This window comes from Bombus pyrosoma, linkage group LG6, assembly GCF_014825855.1.
Source record: "Bombus pyrosoma isolate SC7728 linkage group LG6, ASM1482585v1, whole genome shotgun sequence".
NCBI lineage: Eukaryota > Metazoa > Arthropoda > Insecta > Hymenoptera > Apidae > Bombus > Bombus pyrosoma.
In genome coordinates, this window is record NC_057775.1 from 12,746,394 (window position 1) to 12,765,139 (window position 18,746).

An 18,746-nucleotide genomic window follows, 5' to 3' on the forward strand; every position below is an offset into this window, starting at 1 on the left:
ATAATAAGAATAGTAATAAGTAGATATTACTAATAAGAAGCACATTTTCCTTTCTTCATTTCAGGAGGAAACCAAGCAGGCCCAGTTTCTGTCCCTCGCTATAGTTTACTTCATCTCTGTACTAATGGTATCAAAGTACCGTGATATATTGGAACCACCAATATCACAGCGACCACCAAGTCCAGTTCAAACAATACAGACTAATGGTGCTAGTTTAAGACCAGGTAGCCCTTCAGGTAAGGTATACACTATTATCTTATTAAACAATCTGTTACACTAAAATGATACAAGATTTGGAGAAACTTAATTGATAAACGTAAACACATGACGCCTAGTAAAAGAGGAATAAACAATTCTTTAATATTACTTTATCCAGGAGCATTGTTTTCATTGTAGGATTTATTCGATTTAAGCGTTGAAATGCTTAATGCTACATGTAACTAAATTAACGCAAAAAATGATCTAACTACAATTTGTAGAGGTGACTATAGATTTGCTATTTGTAGGAATTTTGTAAGGATTTTAGAAAAAAACGTTAGTAAAGAACATAAAAATCTTTGAAATTAATGTTGACATTAATATATGTGTGTTCCATTTCGAATACATATGTGTTGCCTCTAACAAATTCTACATAAGAAGTACTAATTGTTTGTTTAAAAAAGATTAATAGTAATAGTATCAAATTATTACTTCAAAACTCTTACATGTCAGATATATATTATCGTATCTTCTGATTATTATATTAAATAAGAAAACTTATTTTTTCTACACTTTAAATGTGACATAACATTATGACATGATTGTTATTGTCAACAACTAAATGAGCATATTTCCCATGATATTCATATTTCGAAAAGAACTATATTTTTCCTTTTCGAATTTAAATGTAATTTTAATTCAACAAATATAGGATGCAAAAAGATACATAAGAAATTATCATTACGATAAAAATGAAATAAAATCAAACCAAAGTAATTGGACGATTGAAAAGTGAAATAATAGATCATTTTGTGAATAACACGAATATATATGCAAATACGTAGATGCTGTGGAACACTATGCACTTTAATTGTGTAGCAGCAAATCGAACAGCACATTACACTGAATAGAGCGCATGTCGAATTGCACTGTATGAATTATTTTTCTATGTATCTGACAGTGAGAGTTTTGATGTTTGTCGAATGCATTAGCACTCTTTCTGTTCGGTTTAGATATATATATTGTTTAAATGTCGCTATTATTTTATATTATAAAACAAACAATTTATTTGTGTAAAACAAATTCAAAAGATGTTGACCATAAATGATAATGAAACAAGGTAACATACATCAACTACGTCTGTTGAATGTTTCTTTAGAAACAATTGGATGTTTGACAACATATATCATTTAAATGTTCGACAATATATGTTATATTTGAACTATGCGATGCTCCTAAAATTAGTATCTTACACTTTCCTATATAATTCAGTAATTTAATTGTTCTCTGAAAAAACTGCGAAGTTTCACGCTGTATTCTTTGCTGAGTTTCACTCTGTATTATTATCTCGTACATAAATTTGAATTAAAAATTTTAAACGAGATTTTAAATATCTGTATTTGAAAGTGATCGATGAAAATTACAACAGCGAGAATCTTGTTTTTATAATAATTGAAAAGTCTCTGTGACAATAAAAATTACCCTTAATACGATTTATTCAATTAAATAAAAAAAAAAATAATGGTAATTGTGAACAATACAAATGAACTAGATATCTGTCTTAATTTTACACCTGTGGAATTTATCTTAGATATATATTATAGATAATAACCGTTTTAGAAAGGATTGGTATAGATAACTTCGAGCTTCGGGTACTGAAATAAAAAAACAAACAATCTAAACAAATTATTAAAAAAAATTAAAGGAAATCCCAATTAATTATGATCCTATTTAGATGTGAAATATTACTATCTATCTCCCAACATGGAAGACGCTAGGGCAATTTGGAAAAATTACACGCTTTTTTTAAGAAACAGAGAGAAACCCAGTAGAAGGACTAAGGAATAGTGACACGTTCAGATAATTAAAAAGATCAAACGCATGACAGAAACACGGAGGGCATATGGTCTCGAATCGTGGTAATGTGGTAAATGTGGTTCCTCAGCAGATGGGAATGGTGGTGGAGGAGGGCGGCCCCTGTTTCCACAGTGGTCTCACCACGTGTACCCACAGTTCCTCCCGGGATCTCACCCTAACGCCAATGCGAATGTCAATGCCAATGCCAACCACCACATGAACCAGCACCACCACCAGCACCCGCTACCGGCTGCCAGGCACTCTAATCGCCAGCCCCCCTCCAACTATTATCTCCCGAATCACCACAGTAATCATTACAACCATCATCCGAATAACCATAACTATCATCGGCATCATCATTACCATCATCATAATAACAACAATCACCATCATACGCTTCAAAAGCATATCGATCAGCCCCGAAATCTCTGTCATAGAAACTCCGGTGTTGGTCTGCAAGGTAACTCGATTGTCCGAACGTTGTGTTCCACGGAATGCTCGAGTTTGTTTCTTTATCGCCTGCTCGATATTTTTCTTACCGTCTACTATTGGCCAACGAACGAATTACCGACACTAATTTTCTTTTCTCATGCCTCCCTTCAATTACTTATTCTTTTATATTTTCGTATATTCTTCGATTATTCTTCCTACTTTGTTTTATCGATATCATCGGCGTATCGATATTTTTGTCTGCATGTTTGCCGTTCATTAACCAGTTTGAGCCAACCTGAGGTTTGACTTTTACACATGGACATACACATGCACGTACTTACACACGCATAAGCATCGTTCTGATTCTTATTATTTGATCTTGGTTATTATTTTTGTTTGGTAATAAAAAAATATTTGATTGGATATATTTGATTCTAGAGAACTATTTTATAAATTAATTTCAGCTGCCATATTTGTTTTCCCTATTGTTTTGCGACAGAAAAGTAAAGTTGGATAATTTCGTTTGCAGACGTTGCAATTATATGATGCGTTATACGTTGATTCTCTAATGTGGTTTGAAAGCTTGGAGCACAAGCTTCGAATGAAAACTGCACCACTTGCGATTTGCGAGCAACCGAAAAGTTTGCATGTTGCGGATTGCAACTCACAATGCAAGTTTGCGTGATGTTGATTCCATTAAACGCATCCACTATTCTGATCTAACGCAAGACTATTCTTCTTGCTAACATATGAAAGTTAACTTACGAATAAATGATAGTTACCGTTAAGTTTCTTCACCAATGACAGTTGCACGTTTCAGATTATTTTGCCAGCTGGAAATTTGATAAACATGCATAAACTAAAACGATATTTTACGAGAATATTACTATAATTTCTACTGCGATGAAAAGAATCTCTAGAAAGCGTCGACGCGTGCACTATTCTTACGTATTTAAAATATTGGCAATAATTTTCTTGCGTTTATTACAATTATCAAACGTTATTTCATTTGAAAATACGCTTTGAAGAAGAAGGAAATGCAAAATGGTAAGAAATTAATCGAATAAAATTTCATTATTCTAGGAACTATTTCCTTCTTCTTCAAATTGTTGAACAAGTTTGAATGCTTCGATTACGTTCCTAATTACGCTTCGTATTTTCCTCTCCGTCTTGAGTTCATGCACTATAATGCATCTCCTCTCCCTACAATGCGATCGACGTCAATAATCCAAAGACATAAAATATGATTAAATGAAATATCAAAGATTTATTAACCAATACAAAAACAATATTTGTCATTAATAAAATCGTCGATCGCATGATCGTTCATGTCGGCCTGCTTTGCAAGATGAAATATCCCGATACTTTTAAGTACAGATCATCACAATGGTGAAATATGTTTGCAGGAAGCGGAGGTATAATGAGCCAAGCTGGTTCTCAAGATGACGGTGAATACGAGGTGATAATCGTCGACGAGAACAATTCGTCGATCTTGGCAGATCACGACGTTACGTCGTCAGGCCCTCCATCAACGAAGGTAAGTGACCAACAAATGTCCTCCTTACCCCTTACCTATTCGACAAGATGTTGCTGTACAACTATTGCTGTACGTCGTTTAAAAAACGTGCTACGTAAAAGATCTACCCATACGAAAGATGCATACGTCGGAATTAATTGATCCGTTGTTCCCAGGTAAAAAGCGAAAAATATCTTGTGAATCTCTCCTCAGTGCTGTCTCTACGTGAAAGTATATGATAATAGCGAAACTTTTTTTTTGTTTCTTGATTCTTTAATTCTCTCTCGGTATACATATATAAAACCATCGATGCTCGAGATGATTTGTGACAACCTTACTTGAGATTGCATGCCTTTGATGAGATACAGCCATGTTTCGTTGTGTATTTCACCGAATTAAAATCTTAAAAAGATGTAATGGTCGTTTCGGAATCCTGATCTTGATATATATATATATATATATATATATATATATATATATATATATTTGATACGATTTTTACGACATTCGATATTTCGATGGCGACACGATTCTCTTGCACCTTTCTTGTCACGCACGATCTACTGTTACGATGGAATTGGCACTCTCCAGCCCACGCGATGCGCTTTGCATTTCGTTTACTCGACTTGTCATTTTCCGATTCTTCTACCGTAGATACTTGACTTAACTTAAATCTCTGCGTGTCTCTGTTGAAATTTCTGATCCAATGAACAATCTGCATGCATCCCAAGTATTGATAGCCTGATAACAAACAGTAGATCTTTAACAAAACTGTAAAGTTAATAAACAGATCTGATGGTATGAAATTAATCGATATATCAGAGTTTCGATTCTGAAAGTTCTCCTTAGAAGTAGTTGTTCAATTATACCCTGAGTAGCTAACACGTTAATCGATCCCGAAGTAATTCTCTGATCTAAAAACGTAACAGTTCGAGCTACATCCAGCACGTAGTGTTTACTTTAGTGAAATATTTAACGATGTTCTTTCGCACTTACGTAGTCAAAAGTAATTGTACCAGATAATTCCACACATAGTTTCGTTCTCGCACGTGAAGTTCAAAAGTACATATAAAATTTCCAACGATTGCGATAAAACTATGAAACATGCCCTTCTTTGAAGCTCGATTCGAATGTGTACGTATAAATGTAATCCTCGATTATCCCCGAGGATATTGTACCTCTATCTTGTATCTGTGCAACCTCTGTAATTATTTCGAGCATGCGATACTTTTACTCTTTAATTTTTCTCAACGTTAACTTCCTCTGCTTGCATTGCTATGCGTACTAACTACTGGTTCTGAAGGGAGGTCACAGTGGTGTACCTCGGCCACGGACAATTCTCGAGGATTACACCTCGTCAGAACCAACGCTTGGCTCTTCGACAAGACCTACTGAACCACTGCCACGAAATGTCCAGGTAAAAGTTTGACTTTGAGTACGGACACGGAACAGAAAATCTCATAAACAAAACAGGGAACTTTAACGATGTACCCTGACAAAGAAACTAGCTAAACAAGCTAAACAATCGTCTCGACATGATCTTTCTTTCTTTTTTTTTTTTTTTTTTTGGAAGGGGATTCAAAAAACTATTCCGATTTTTCTTACATAATCGATGCATTTATATTTCTTTTTCCTCTTTTTTTCATCTATCGAAAGCAAGAAGAGATGAAAGCAAGAACGAATGCCCGTTTGACGGCTACGCAATTAACGATAGAAAATAGTACGAGACTAAAATCGATTCGTCTTACTGTACGGTGGCTTATCCACCTATATAATCTTCCCATACGTAACTGTATTTTTGTTACGTACGGTTTTATGGACGTAATCAAGCGTAGCCATTACGATATTACGTTCGCCGTATCGTGGCTTGAGAATCTAGGAAGCTTTTATATTCCTTGTTTACACGTATATTAGATGACTGCGTATTAGTGTTGTTACGATTAACTGCATGTCGTCGAGTAAATGCATAGCACGCGAGACTTAATCAGTAAGCAGAACATGTCGTTTGATTCTCTTCTCAAGTAAACGTTCCTAAGACTTGTTATTATATCATAGGTATTTATGATTAAATAGTGTGTTCAGCGGAAGCTACGCTTTCGTTAGAAATAATACAGTGTTCAGTATCAAGTAGCCAAGTAGCCGTAGTGTTGTTTGAAATTGTCTCCATTAAAAGTAATGTTGTTAAATACACTTCTTTCACGATGTATCTATCTTGAGAAATATTCATTCAACGAATTATTTATAACACGTCAACGATATAAAACAATATTTTAGAGATCAAATAGAATTCTCTTGAAATTCAATATACACACAATCGTGTTAAAACCGATCGATCCTATATTTTCCGATTTTCTTTAATCTACGTACCTAATAAATATATGTATAACGAGTATATTTTGTGAACACACCGAGATGTTAATGTCGTCCCTTTTAGAGCAACGACTCCAGCGAAGAAACGGTGCATCGTAGCAATATTACCGCGGATGCCAGTCCTTCCGAGGTGGCCACGGATAATGAGAACAAACACAACTCCTCCGAGGAAGCTTGGACCGATGTAAATCTTAACGAAGACGGAGACACGATCCCAATGACGAATCAAAGGGAAGATCCGCGAAATATTCACAACATGGCGCACACTCGCGGTAAGAAATCCATTTGATGTTACGATAAAAGGAAGTAGATTGGCAGGGCATTTATTCTTTTATATCCTTTTGTTTCGTTTCTCTATTATCCCCAAACTAAATTCTATTCCGAGACAAGCTTCAACTGTTAAGACCAAAGATAAGAATCTATAAACTACCTGTCTGGCGGCAGTTTTCTCAGAAGATTTGGTTCCAAATTCCAAACTGACGATACCATCGCCAACTCTTTCCCTTTCTACGGCTTAAACAAATTCTGCCCTCGTACCTTTACCTTTTCTTTTTCTTTCTGTTTTTTAATCTTTTTCAATTTGAAATTCTCAATATTGTCTGAATTCCTCTAAACCAAACACGTTGAAATTAGACATTGAAATGCGGAAATTAAGAAAAATGCGTTTATGTAAAGAAACGTTACTATATCGAATGCGCATTATTTTTCGCCTGCAGTTTGCACGCGTGATGCTCGCTGATACCGAACGTGTTAGTTTAGAAAACTTCGAAATGGAAATGTGGAATGAAAAATGAGAACTGTGATCTTCCCTTCTGATACAGGTGAGATTCAAGATAGCGAAGGAAACGTTCTGGAGCAAGGGATGCTAAGTAACGCGGAACGCGGTGAGAAACCTTCCGGGGAAATCTCAGTGGTTCGCGTATCGGATAGATTGGTGATGACTTCTGCGTCGCCACGTCCGGACGAGTTACCGATCAAGGGACTGGTCGACCATCTTCCAATTCCAACACCATCGCGCGAGGCGTCGCTCACGCAAAAATTAGAAATGGCACTGGGTTCTGTTTGCCCGCTTTTGCGGGAAATCATGGTGGACTTTGCCCCTTTCCTCTCGAAAACTCTCGTCGGCTCCCACGGACGAGAATTGCTGATAGAAGGCAAAGGTAGGACTCGTAAGTGCAATCTCTTCAACTAATCTACTAATATGTGTGTATTGCTTGGTATGAATACGTTTTTATTTTAATACTGCTACAATTTTGTTGTAGAATTTGGTTGTGTAAAATAGTTCGAGCTTTTGGTTTTAAATGTGCTAGCGGTTATCCGATGTAGATTACCTTATACGAATTATCATTTAATTTCATGGTATTTTGTGAGTAAAGATTGTACGTTTATTTATATGTACATGTATCGTTTAACACATTATGAACGGATTGCGTGTCTTCTCTTTTGGAAAGTACCAATGGACAGTGGTAAAAATTGGTCATGTTAATCTTTACTTTTTGAAAATGAAATTCGAAAAGAAATATCTGAGAAATGTCTGTTCTTAATGTGTTCGTAGAAAAATGTGACGATGGTATTATAATTATGTAAATAGTATTATATATTATATAATACATGTTTTGAAGAAAAATGCATTAGAAAAAAGTAGATCACAGCTTCGAGTAACGCAAGTTATCCTTATTTCACAAAAACACCTATTTACTATTCATAAGAAGAATTGAAGCGATAATCTCGTGTAACGATCCTCTCTTCTTAGGCCATAAACTGTGACACATATGTCTCCTTATTTGAACGGAAACTTTTACAGCCATTAAATGAACTTTATCGTGCAACATAGTCGGGAAATTCTAGAGGAAAGTCCAACGTAGTGGATCCTTAAGTCGCTTTGCATCAACACCAGGCTCGTATATTCCTTTCGTTTTATCTGTGTCGATTCATCGCAGCGAATGTATTCAAATTAGTCAGTTTATGGTTCCGCTTAGAAAGATGGAACGCGTATTCCGGGATAATCGTTGAACATTTGTATTCACGTGACGCGGCTGCAGTCCATGGCACTTCGCGGAGATTTTATATTCGTGGAACGTCGCGGATGACGGCCGTGCCACGTATCGATGCACTTTTATTTTTAAACAACAGCTCGAGAAGCGATACGTTCACCGGTCGTTTATAAATCACCCGGCCGTCTATGCCTTTCCTATTTCTTTCTTCCATCCGTGTCCCGCTGCTTCTTCTCTGTATTTTACAACTGAATTTCAAACCCCGTGACTTCTTTTTCCCCATCCATAATCCCATCGTTTTCTCGACCATTCGACTGAACGACCAAACGAGACATTTTTAATGATTCGATCCTCCTGTTCCACGTTAGGACTGATCACCTTCAAAAACAGCAATTCCGTGGTGGAATTGGTGATGCTACTTTGTTCCCAAGAATGGCAGAACTCCTTGCAGAAGCACGCAGGCCTGGCTTTCATCGAGCTCGTTAACGAGGGAAGGTAAGAAGGGCTCATTATACGATGATCGTTAGAACGACAGAGTTATAGTGCGTGCAGTAAACCGCGGCTCGGACTACGCTGGTTCTCGTAACGCAAATCGTAAAAGTTCGCGTTTATACTATGCAGGTTACTGTCTCACGCGATGAAGGATCATATAGTGCGAGTGGCCAACGAGGCTGAGTTTATCCTGAATCGTATGAGAGCGGACGACGTGCTCAAGCATGCCGACTTCGAGGTATCTGTTTTTTACGTATACTTAATTATATTTCTCGACGTAATTTGCGATTGCTGTTTTTTGCATTGCTATATGAAACTTTGTGATAATGATTTTGAAATTTTTGGCTCAGTCGCAATGCGCGCAAACATTGCTCGACCGACGAGAAGAGGAACGAATGTGCGATCACTTAATCACGGCTGCACGGAGACGAGACAATGTTATTGCCAGTAGATTGTTGGAAAAGGTCCGTAATATCCTGTCGAACAAACATGGTGCTTGGGGATATATGGATCCAATGGCTGCAAAGTGAGTCGCCGTATTTTTTTTTTATTTGGAATGTTGTTAGGGTGTCGAGAATTGTATTAAATAAAACAGAATTATTTTAAATAAAACAAATATTAAAGATAAATATATGGAGGATTGACGTGCTCAATTTTTTTTTTTTTTTTATATTATACGATTCAATGAATTTCTTTAACTTCCATCTAATACTTAAAGATTAAAATTTACATATTAAAAAAAATCTTGTTGAAATTCAGATTGGCCGAATACTGGAAGCTAGATGCTTGGGAGGATGATGCACGTAGACGTAAGCGTTTCGTGCACAATCCACTAGGCTCGAGCCATCCCGAAGCTACACTGAAGGCGGCCCTGGAACACGGTGCACCCGAGGATGCGATTCTGCAAGCGCGTGAAGAGTTTCACGCGCATCTCGCAGCCTCGCGTGCACATCAACAGCAATTGCAGTCGGCGGATCTGATGGACGACAGTGAGCTGTTGTCGGACGACAGAGACCTCGATAACGATCTGACAGGTTAGATCTTCCTTCATTTCATTTCATTTTATTTTCTCTTATTTCCTTTGCTTGCATATGTAAGCGAAACGTGACACGTTCTATCGTTTAAATTATGTTACACGTGTATACGTTTATGTATATACATATACATGCGCGGATGTATGTGAGCTACAACGAGATTGTGTTCTGTCAGGCCCGGTGAACATCAGCACGAAAGGAAAATTGATCGCGCCCGGTATCGTGGCTCCTGGTATTATCTCCGTGACGTCCGCGGAACTGTACTTCGAGGTGGATGAGGACGACCCAGAGTTCAAGAAGATTGACAGCGAGGTAAGTACATACATGAATCTTTTTCTATTGACATTGAAATTATTGGACGCGCTGATACAAAGGGAAAGTTAATGTTTGTACGTAAATAATGGAACTTGAATCATTTGCAACGATACAATTCTTTTAATCAAGTTGGAATTAATTGCTAAAAACTTGTTTTTCCTGGGTCTGACGTACTCTGTGCTTAGAAAAAGTTCAGTTAAATTATATAAATCTCTATATATCGTTATTTAAATTAAACTAAGATAAACAAATCTTTATTTATTTAATGAAAATTTTACTTATACTAATTAAAACGACCATTTTGTATGACACGAAATATGTCGTAGGAATATCAATTACAGAAACGTTCGGTAATTCCGTCACGATACCTCTTAAGGATAAGTGTTTATGTAATTTGCTACTCTTGTTGGTTCTTTGATGTATAAATAGACAAAAGGAAATATTTGAGATCGAAAAGAATTCTAATTGATTCGCTGACTGATCACTCAGTTGTTTTTCGGATTACGACAGAAAATCTGAGATTCGAACAGACATTATGTTTGTCACTTTTCGCGTTATATATTGCGACTGTATTCCCTTGCTTACATTTATCACTTGTCACACACAATCTTAATGATTAATCATTGTGTCAGTTTGTCCGCGTTAAGATACCGTCTATTACATGCATTTGGAGCAACTTGTTGCGTTTGCGAAGCTATCTCTTTGAAATATGGTTACTGGTCTCCATGCAGATAACGTTCCCTCGCGCTCTGAAATCTAGGGCCACGCAGAGACTCACTTTACTCGCCAAAGAAAATTTTTCTACAACAAATGTATGCACAAATTTTGCAAATATACAAATCCAAACATAGATTGTTAATTAGTAATTGGGCAAGCAACTCGCTTCATTACGATTCTTCAGATAAACTTCCTCACTTTTCGAGGAGACTTATACGTGAAATTTTTATTGAAAATTCTAGGAAATATAACTGGAGCTATATAATATTTCGATAAAATTTATTATAGCACGCATAAATCGGTCTTAATCGATAATAATTTAAAAGGAAATTCAAATATATTAGTCGCATGATTTATGTATTTTTTAACGCAAGAACCGTAAAACTAAAAATTCTCAGAATGATGTATGAAGAAATTTAAATTCGAGATTGACGTTCATATCAAAATTAATTATGCAGAATAATAATCGAAAAGCAATGAATAATATTTTGATTAAACAGTATCCCATTTACCAAAGATTCAAACTACACAAATTTTCTACGCAGTTACCAAAAACGCTATCGACCGTGTTTACGACTCCAGAAATTCTCAGAAGAATTTTACTATAAATAAACTTCGACTCCGAGAAGAATGACGAGGCAGACCACTGGCAGCGTTGGTTCGCGACAAACAGTATTAATCACAGGTCGGAGCAAGGAATTTGAATAAATGCGAATCATAAATGATGAGACGTGGCGAAAGCTTCTACAATAACGTAGTTGGAATTGGTTCGGACGTGTCCCTGTCTATCAGTGTGCATAATGTAGTCACGTCTCGCGACGGCGGTCATCCGACCGAGTGAAAATCGAAAGAGAACGAAAAACGGAATAAAAAAAGACGGGAAGAAAGGAAGTAAATAAAATGGAGATTAAAAGGAGAGAGAAAAGGAGTTAGAGCGATAAGAGGAACGAGAAGGGAAGCGAGAGACTGTGGACCCTGGAGAGAACTAGAGGCCGATTATCATATATCGGTCGTAGATCTCGCGTTTGTATAACTAGGGAATAAAACAAACAGAGGAGGGCCCCATGGGGTCGGCCGATCTTCAGGGTCGGCAATTATGAGCCCCCCGCGGGGCCCGGTATCTACCTTGCCTGCTCTCCTCTCGTTTTCTCTCTCTCTCTCTTTCTATTTGCTTTCTGCATCGCTCCACCACGTACTAAGCACACATCTGTGGCATAGGTGGGCATACAGATTCTCAGGAATGCACTGGAACTACCACGCTTCCCCTCCTATCTAGTAACTATTGCACGTTTACCGCAGACATCCTGTTTGCGCGATCCTCCTCGCGATCCAATGGGAACCGATGGATCGAGAAGTATCTCTCGTCGATCGAATTCCACCTTGGGTATTTATAGAAGCTACTTGAAAGCTTCGAGTTTTGTAAATGAGAGGCTAGAAATATTGTGCTCTGCTTTGTGTAAGATGTTCGTTTGTATGGTTAATGGACGGTTGGGAAATAGATGAGAGGAACAAACTGGGTTAGGATTGTCCGTGTTACAATACAGAGACGTACCTAATTGAATTCTTATACACTCATTTTAGTATCGGTGAATAACTGGTAGATAAAGAGGAATGATATAAATTGTCGAAACGTTTTGTAATTTTTAATTATGTAATACTAACTTTGAAATTTATCTGTATGCAATAATTCGAATGAACGTGAATAACGTGATTTTGATGAATCGCGCAATGTTTATTTTGAGAGAGCGAAAAGAGGAAAAGAGATTCCTCGAGCAAATCTTGCTCATCTTCATCGTATTCTATGTTTTGGAATACGTACACGAATAAGTTGGAAACAGATCAGTAAATTAAGCCTTATAGAAAGGTATACCTTTTAAAGAAAACTATAGGAGGGTGAATAAGATTTCGAAGAAAAGATATATTCGCTGTGAGAAGGTTATCCACTTATTATTATGTCACGCGTTTGAACCAATAATAATCTTCGTTTTATAAAGAACGAATAAAATAATAAATAAGAAAGAAGCAAAATTGCAACGCAATATTTCTACCTATTCTTGGAAGAAAAAATATCACTTTAGTCGCTGAATTTCAATCTTTCGAAAACTGGACACAAAAAAGTTAAACACGAAAGTGTCGCGTCTTGGGTCCGATTCCAGGGTCACCAAGAATTCCTACTCTTCCCGACGATTTTGTCATGTCCACCTGTCATCTCCTATATATCTCGACCAGACGAGTCTGTGAATAGGAGCACGGGCTCGTCCCGCCTCTTAATTGGAATCCTGTTTAAACAGAAACACGCTGAACGCACCTGGAAGCGTGGATGACTGGAACGAGTAAAGAACCGAGCGAAAAACGAAGAAAACAAGCCAACCAAACAGACCAAAGGGAAAAAGAAAAAGAAAGAACAAGGAAAGAGGAAGAGCTAAAAGAAAGGAGAGCAAAGGAAGAGTGAAAAGGCCGAGATAGAAGCGGAGAAAGAGAGGCTAGTGGTTCACGATCGAGACACGCTCATTAGTCGAGGATGTCCCGAGGGTAGGCGGGAGGCTTCGTCGAATTCGTAGGCGATGGATCACTCGATAGTCGAGTCGAGACTTAAGCGATCGTAATGCGCGGACGTAGAAGAGAGGCTGCATCGGGAGTGGCCCCAGGGAGGGACTGCATATCGGTGAACTCTCGGTTCACCAGCTTCGGCTGACTGGCCTCACCTTGTTCGCCGATCGCGCCGATTCTCCTCCTCTCCCGGCTCGAGCTTTTATAATGGTCCCGGGCAAACGTATTTATCGTGATTTATTGTTTACACGGGTCTCCTTTCTCTTCGGTTACCTCTATCTTCCTTCATCCTATGTCCATGCACTCTCTTTCAACGGGTTCTGCGCTAGAGATAGAGGATGCACACCGTGCGATTACGTCCGATGTAAATTATTGATCGTCCACGAGGAACATTAATATCTAAAACAAATAATGGACCGTTACATCCTAAGCCCTTCTGAGTTCTGCGCGGCCTCTCTCTTTCTTTTCGTTCACTCCAACTCCCCATTGATCCGAGTAGATCCTACCGTTCGTTTTATCTTTTACGATTTTCTAATTGTTTCTCTTTCTTTCTCCATTTGCATCTCTTTTCGTTTCGATCGGTTCGAATAGTTGTTTAGTATGGTAATTAATATACATTTTGGTTACGCCGGTGAGGAGACTGATTCACGGCAAACGAAGTAGGAGGCAATAGTATCGTGCGCAAAAGTGAACGTGGGTTTCATGAATTCCGAGGAATCGCAATTTAGAGAATCGTTGAAGGATACGAATAGTAGCTCGTGGTGTTTAAAATTCTGCCTTTACACAGTTATTACATCTCTTTACTGTATTCGCACGACGTTGCACGGCTTACGTGCTCCGTGGAAAGTGGCAGCTCGGTAATTGCCGTACTTTCAAGCACGCACGGTACTCTCGTTACGCCAGCCTGCCCTCGAGATCCGCTCGTCCCATACAGAATCTTCGTCCTTGCTTCATACTCTGCGGTCATTTATATGCGGCGAGAATCTAGAAGACACAAGAATCGTCGAGCGTAAATAAAATTATGGAGATGATCGGAAAGCTTGGGAATAAAAGAAAATTATTTCTATAAATATTTATTCTGAATTTCTTTTCCAATTGATAATTTTTATTTTGATTTTTTGCTGCTAACCAAGTTCCATCCTCTTCGAAGAATTACCCGAGAATGGAATTGCTTAATGCAAATTAACTAATAAATTAAAGATTTCAAGTATTGTGAATGTGTAATATATTACTGACTAATCTAATCGAAGAGTTGTTACGAGGAAAAGTGTGACAAACATGGAACATCACACACATGACTGCTTGGAAATATACCGTTCGATTGTCATCACCATTCAGTCTGCATAACGGATGGATACATTAACCGCTAATCTAGTAAATAAATGTTTCTACAATCCACCATTTAACTTCTTCCTTTATACACAACTCCGTTACATAACATCCAAGAAAATGACCAACAAATTTCCATCTGTCCAATCTTACACGCGATTCAACGTTTCGACTCCAGCACATGTTCACCATTAAAACCGTTGAAAGGTACCGAGAACGGGTTACAAGAGCAAGCAATCACGGAAAGGAACGCGATGCGAGCTAAATGCCTTTAAACAGGATTCCATTTTCCACGATTCACACTTACTTCGCCATACAAAAGATACAAAAAGCATCTTATTGAGGACAAACAGCCAGGAATGTTCCGAATGTTGAAATTCACAATTGCTAAAAAATATAAAAGAACACTTGTTTGAATATAAATTGCCATATTTTCGTAACAAGGCATGTTTAAACCCTTCATTAGAAAGTACAACGAGGTATCGAATTGCGACGGTACCCTCGTGTCTTAACATATTCAGTGCATAAGTTCCGTATTCGAGCCGATTTCGACGATATGCATATGAAAAGTTCAGGAGGGAAAGGATCGTAATTTACTGCTAGACGAAATTGAAATCTTGGCATCACTTTTCAAAGAGATGTGAAATTAAAAGAACGGGACGGGCACGACTGAAAAGAAAAATTTAAGGGTCAAATTTAATCCTAGGTTCGGGCAAGGACGATCAATGTTAAATTTCTCTAATGGAAAAATAATCACGGTTGCATAATTAACAAATAATTTTCGAGAATACAATCTAACGGCGATAAAAATGAGAAATATAATTCCATAATAATCCATGGTAATATTAAGTATATATCCATAATACATCCATAATGATATCCATAGTAATCCAAATAATATTTCGCGCCGTACAAATAGCTTTCGTCTGAAAGCCATTTTGTATTAGCACGTAGAATATGCAACAAAGATTCAGTCGGCAGTAAATGTTAAAGCTCGCTGTATCGTGACTCATCGGAGCTCGCATTTTTATGGAAACGGAGTGATTGTGGCGCCTAAAGCTCGCAAGGGCTACGGTATAGCTATTGCAAACGCATGCTGCGAATATCCCAACGGGATACTTGCATGGTACGCGAAGAATGGAACAGGAGGGGAAAGAAGGGAAACAGACCCACCGGACAGGTGGTCCGTTGGTGTATGTTGGCGCGCACTCATTGCCAAGTGAGATGCCATTAACGGGAGTACAATATCGGGAAAAATCGAAGAAACCATCGGATCGTTTATCAGCGAACGCAAGACGAGCTACGCTGGTCATATATCATGCTGCGGTAAAGATTTTCGATTTATGGATAGGGAATATTGCGGTGTACGGTTGCCAGTCCGTGGAAAAATCGACGGATGGTTCGTGGTAGCGAGCAACAGCGAGGTTTGACGAGGATTGAGGAATCCTGCAAGTTAATGGTTTTATAGGTGTCCATGCTGTGGCTAGGGGATATTAATTATTCGTTTAATTTATGGTCGGAGGATGTTGCGAGTTCGAATTACCACGAAACAGGCAGTCGACGTTTATTGTCGGGAAGTATGTGGAACTCGAGAGGTTTCGTGGATATCTAATCTTTTGTGAAGTGAAATTAATCGTTGGTTGGGTCATGAGATTTATGCAATATATGAAATATCGTTGTTTGGAACTGTTGATAACAGGAAGAAATCTATGGTGAAAATTTGTATGAAATATTGGGAGGTTCGTTAAATATATATGAACGCGAAGATTTTTACCGAACGTTATTGTAAAGTGATACTTCATTTCATCTAAGTAACTCTTACTTCTCCGCAGTAAAAGCTTAATAAAGTAAATAATGGGCAAACCGATTCTTCTAAGATTCAAACCGGCCAACTTTCTGATAATAAAGTACAGTAATGAATAAAATATTGAAAAAATTTGTCACATACTTGTAAATTACTCGAAACATGTATAATATCCTTGTGAAAAGCACTAATCAACCGGTCCCTAATTGTCAATCACGATATCCCTCTTATGCTATCAATGAATATGATATCGGAGTACCTTGTTTATTTGGGAAAAGTCGTACGAGTATAGTATACGTTTTGCATCAATGAATAATCATAGGAACTGGTTAGAATGGCTCGTTAAACATTGGCTATCTAAAAAGATAAATGTCGCAACGCGTATTTTCAATTAACAATTAACCTTGTTCCACGAAAAAAACAGTTTTCACGCATGCACAAACAACCGAGCATACTTGCGGTCGATTTGCCATTAACAACAGCCGTAAGCTATCTTATTTTCCAATCCGTAAACACAGCAATCTGCACATTTAATAAACAATTAATTTTGTTTTATGCAAAAGAGTTACTGTAGTTTACCATAGTTGTTCGAATTATTTCTTCATTTTTTTATATTTTTTCTTTTACTGAACCTAACGAACGCGATATTTTCTTACTCCCCTTTCGTTATTTTATAAGAGACTAATGGTGTCTCACAGTATATAACGTTTGTTTCGTACAAATTTCAATACTGGATGTATAAGATGGTGAAGCTTAGCTGACTGGAATACTATTATACTATATCCCGGAACGCAATAATTAACGAAACTATTACGCGAAACGATCTCATAATCGCATCCCGATGCGAGTTCATCGTACGTCGGACACGCGCACGGTTTGCGGGCAAACGAAATACAGACGTAGGAAAGAATGATCGCGGAGGGCGTGCACCACGCGAGGAAAGGTCGAAGAGAAATGGCAGGAAGGCGGGAAAGTAACTGTGAACGAGCGCCGATTTAATGTTATGCGATTATGCCCCTCCGCGGCGATGCATATGCATGAAATCCTGGTGATATATCGTGAATGACGTTGGCAATAATGCAACTATAATTATCCTGTGCTCGATACAGACCGATTTAAAAAGTCGCGTACGCGTTCGAAAGTAAATATACGGCCATCATGAGCGCGACCGTAAGTTTCGTTCCGCTAGTTCGATTATATATTATCTGTCGATCGATGCAGATCAGTTACGTTCGTTTAATAAATAATAGTTAAGTCACATTCACTCGACGCTTGCATTGTGTCGATCGGTATCGGAGTACTTACCGTGAATAGAGGATTATTCGTTGACTTCGATGTTGAATGGCAATGAACATATGGCATCGTGCCATGATTACCGCGGATCACGAAGTATAGTTACAGTTAATTATTCTGCCTTTGCTTTAAACGATTGTGACTCAGAACGATCGAGTAATGTGTCCCTTCTTCTTCAGTAGTTACGACCTTTTCCACTTGACCTCTTCTTTCTCTCTTTTATATCTTCACCTTTTTCAATTTATTGTACCTTTCATACTTTCAACTTCATCAAACGATCGATTTCTACGATTTTTATCTGAACGATTATCCAATTATCGTATTATACACTAGGGATGAAAATTTATCCACGATAGTACCTCAGATACATAACAAATCAGAGTTATAGATATGCGTACATGCGTATACATGCACGACATGTGGACGTCGCGTTTTAATCCGCGAGGCCAAAGATTTTGATGGAATTCGACGTTATAGTAGCTCACGGCTAGCAGCCAGGCTGCACGACGACCAAGCAGTTAGTTTGGTAAACATCCATCAATTCGTGGGTAGGGCACCGTAAGGCAAAACAGGGTTGAGCCTGAACAACAGGCAGTCTAGAAGGAGAGCGGGCGGATTCATTCTCAACAAGGCAGGGTAATCACTGCTATTAGCGCGGACATTACTCCGGTGGTCCGCCAATCTCCTTAGCACTCCATCATATCACTACCTTGAGGGCCTTCTCTACTTCAGCGCGTAGAGAATAGATTGTATACTCTTTGCCAAGCAACAAGTCTCCGCTTGTTTATATTCCAGTCGACCAATCACTATGCTTGTCCACTATACTTTTCAACGATATATGAACC

At 38.0% G+C, this 18,746-nt stretch overlaps 1 protein-coding gene across 23 annotated transcripts in view; it reads left to right on the forward strand.

The window, feature by feature from the left end:
- Positions 1 to 18,746, forward strand: part of LOC122568291 (neurobeachin) — a 417,885-nt gene that overhangs the window by 327,283 nt on the left and 71,856 nt on the right. For 13 of the 23 annotated variants that reach the window (XM_043727878.1, XM_043727870.1, XM_043727875.1 and 10 more), the window contains 11 exons: positions 65 to 236; positions 2,144 to 2,515; positions 3,894 to 4,024; positions 5,307 to 5,420; positions 6,438 to 6,645; positions 7,195 to 7,542; positions 8,736 to 8,862; positions 8,989 to 9,097; positions 9,210 to 9,385; positions 9,619 to 9,893; positions 10,069 to 10,205. In XM_043727878.1, coding sequence (XP_043583813.1) covers positions 65 to 236; positions 2,144 to 2,515; positions 3,894 to 4,024; positions 5,307 to 5,420; positions 6,438 to 6,645; positions 7,195 to 7,542; positions 8,736 to 8,862; positions 8,989 to 9,097; positions 9,210 to 9,385; positions 9,619 to 9,893; positions 10,069 to 10,205 — 2,169 coding nt within the window. The remainder of the gene's footprint in view (positions 1 to 64; positions 237 to 2,143; positions 2,516 to 3,893; positions 4,025 to 5,306; positions 5,421 to 6,437; positions 6,646 to 7,194; positions 7,543 to 8,735; positions 8,863 to 8,988; positions 9,098 to 9,209; positions 9,386 to 9,618; positions 9,894 to 10,068; positions 10,206 to 18,746) is intronic. The other 10 variants (XM_043727872.1, XM_043727877.1, XM_043727892.1 and 7 more) reach the window with 4 other exon arrangements.